A 1,433-nucleotide genomic window follows, 5' to 3' on the forward strand; every position below is an offset into this window, starting at 1 on the left:
GGGAGCTGCCGGGGCGGGGACGAGATCTTCCTGCTCTGTGACAAGGTCCAGAAAGGTGCGGGGACACCCCAAACCCCAGACTGGGACACCCCAAACTGGGGACACCCCAAACCCCAGACTGGGACACCCCAAACCCCAGACTGGGACACCCCAAACCCCAAACTGGGGACACCCCAAACTGGGGACATCCCAAATTTGGGACATCCCAAACTGGGGGTACCCTAAACTGGGACACCCCAAACTGGGGACACCCCAAACTGGGGACACCCCAAACTGGGGACACCACAAACCCTGGGGACATCTGAAACTGTGGACACCCTAAACTGGGGACACCCTAAACTGGGAACACCCTAAACTGGGACATCCCAAACTGGGGACACCCCAAACCCTGGGATACCCCAAACTGGGACACCCCAAAGTGGGGACACCCCAAAGTGGGGACATCCTAAACTGGGGACACCCCAAACCCTGGGGACATCCCAAACTGGGGACACCACAAACCCTGGGGACACCCCAAACTGGGGACACCTTAAACTGGGACATCCCAAACCCTGAGGACACCCCAAACCCTGGGGACACCCCAAACTGGGGACACCCCAAACCCTGGGGACATCCCAAACTGGGGACATCCCAAATTGGGGACACCCCAAACTGGGACACCCCAAACCCTGGGGACATCCCAAAGTGGGATATCCCAAACTGGGGACACCTTAAACTGGGAGCATCCCAAACTGGGGACATCCCAAAACCTGGGGACATCCCAAATTGGGAAAATCCCAAACTGGGACACCTCAAACTGGGGACATCCCAAACTGGGACACCCCAAACTGGGGACACCCCAAACCCCAAACTGGGACACCCCAAACTGGGGACATCCCAAACTGGGGACACCCCAAACTGGGACATCCCAAACCCTGAGCACACCCCAAACTGGGGACACCCCAAACCCTGGGACACCCCAAACTGGGGACACCCCAAACTGGGGACACCCCAAACCCTGGGATACCCCAAACTGGGGACACCCCAAACTGGGACACCCCAAACTGGGGGCAATCCCCAATCCCCCCAACCCCTCTCCGTGTCCCCTCAGAGGACATCGAGGTTCGTTTCTCGGCCGAGGGTTGGGAGGCCAAGGGCTCGTTCGCGCAGGCCGACGTTCACCGCCAGGTCGCCATCGTGTTCCGCACGCCGCCCTTCCGGGACCCCGCGCTGCGCGCCCCGGTCACCGTCCGCATGGAGCTGCAGCGGCCCTCGGACCGGCAGCGCAGCGCCCCGGTGGACTTCAGATACCTGCCCCACCAGGGTGGGCTTGGGGAGGGGGCTGGGGGCACTTCTGGGGTGCCTGGGGTGGGTTTGGGGGGCTCTGGGATCCCTTTGGGACATTCCCAGGTGATTTTGTGACATTCCCGTGTCCCTGGAGCTGCAGTTCCCAT

General features: G+C 61.3%; 1 protein-coding gene across 1 annotated transcript in view; it reads left to right on the plus strand.

Annotated features, from left to right (window-relative positions):
* LOC107199386 (transcription factor p65-like) overlaps positions 1-1,347 on the plus strand; it is a gene marked incomplete at its 3' end in the record, with an annotated part of 4,297 nt that extends 2,950 nt beyond the window's left edge. The window contains exons 4-5 of the mRNA XM_033511774.1: positions 6-55; positions 1,091-1,347. Of these exons, the coding sequence (XP_033367665.1) occupies positions 6-55; positions 1,091-1,347 (307 nt within the window). The remainder of the gene's footprint in view (positions 1-5; positions 56-1,090) is intronic.
* Positions 1,348-1,433: the final 86 nt, after the last annotated feature.

Source organism: Parus major, unplaced genomic scaffold (genome assembly GCF_001522545.3).
Source record: "Parus major isolate Abel unplaced genomic scaffold, Parus_major1.1 Scaffold639, whole genome shotgun sequence".
NCBI lineage: Eukaryota > Metazoa > Chordata > Aves > Passeriformes > Paridae > Parus > Parus major.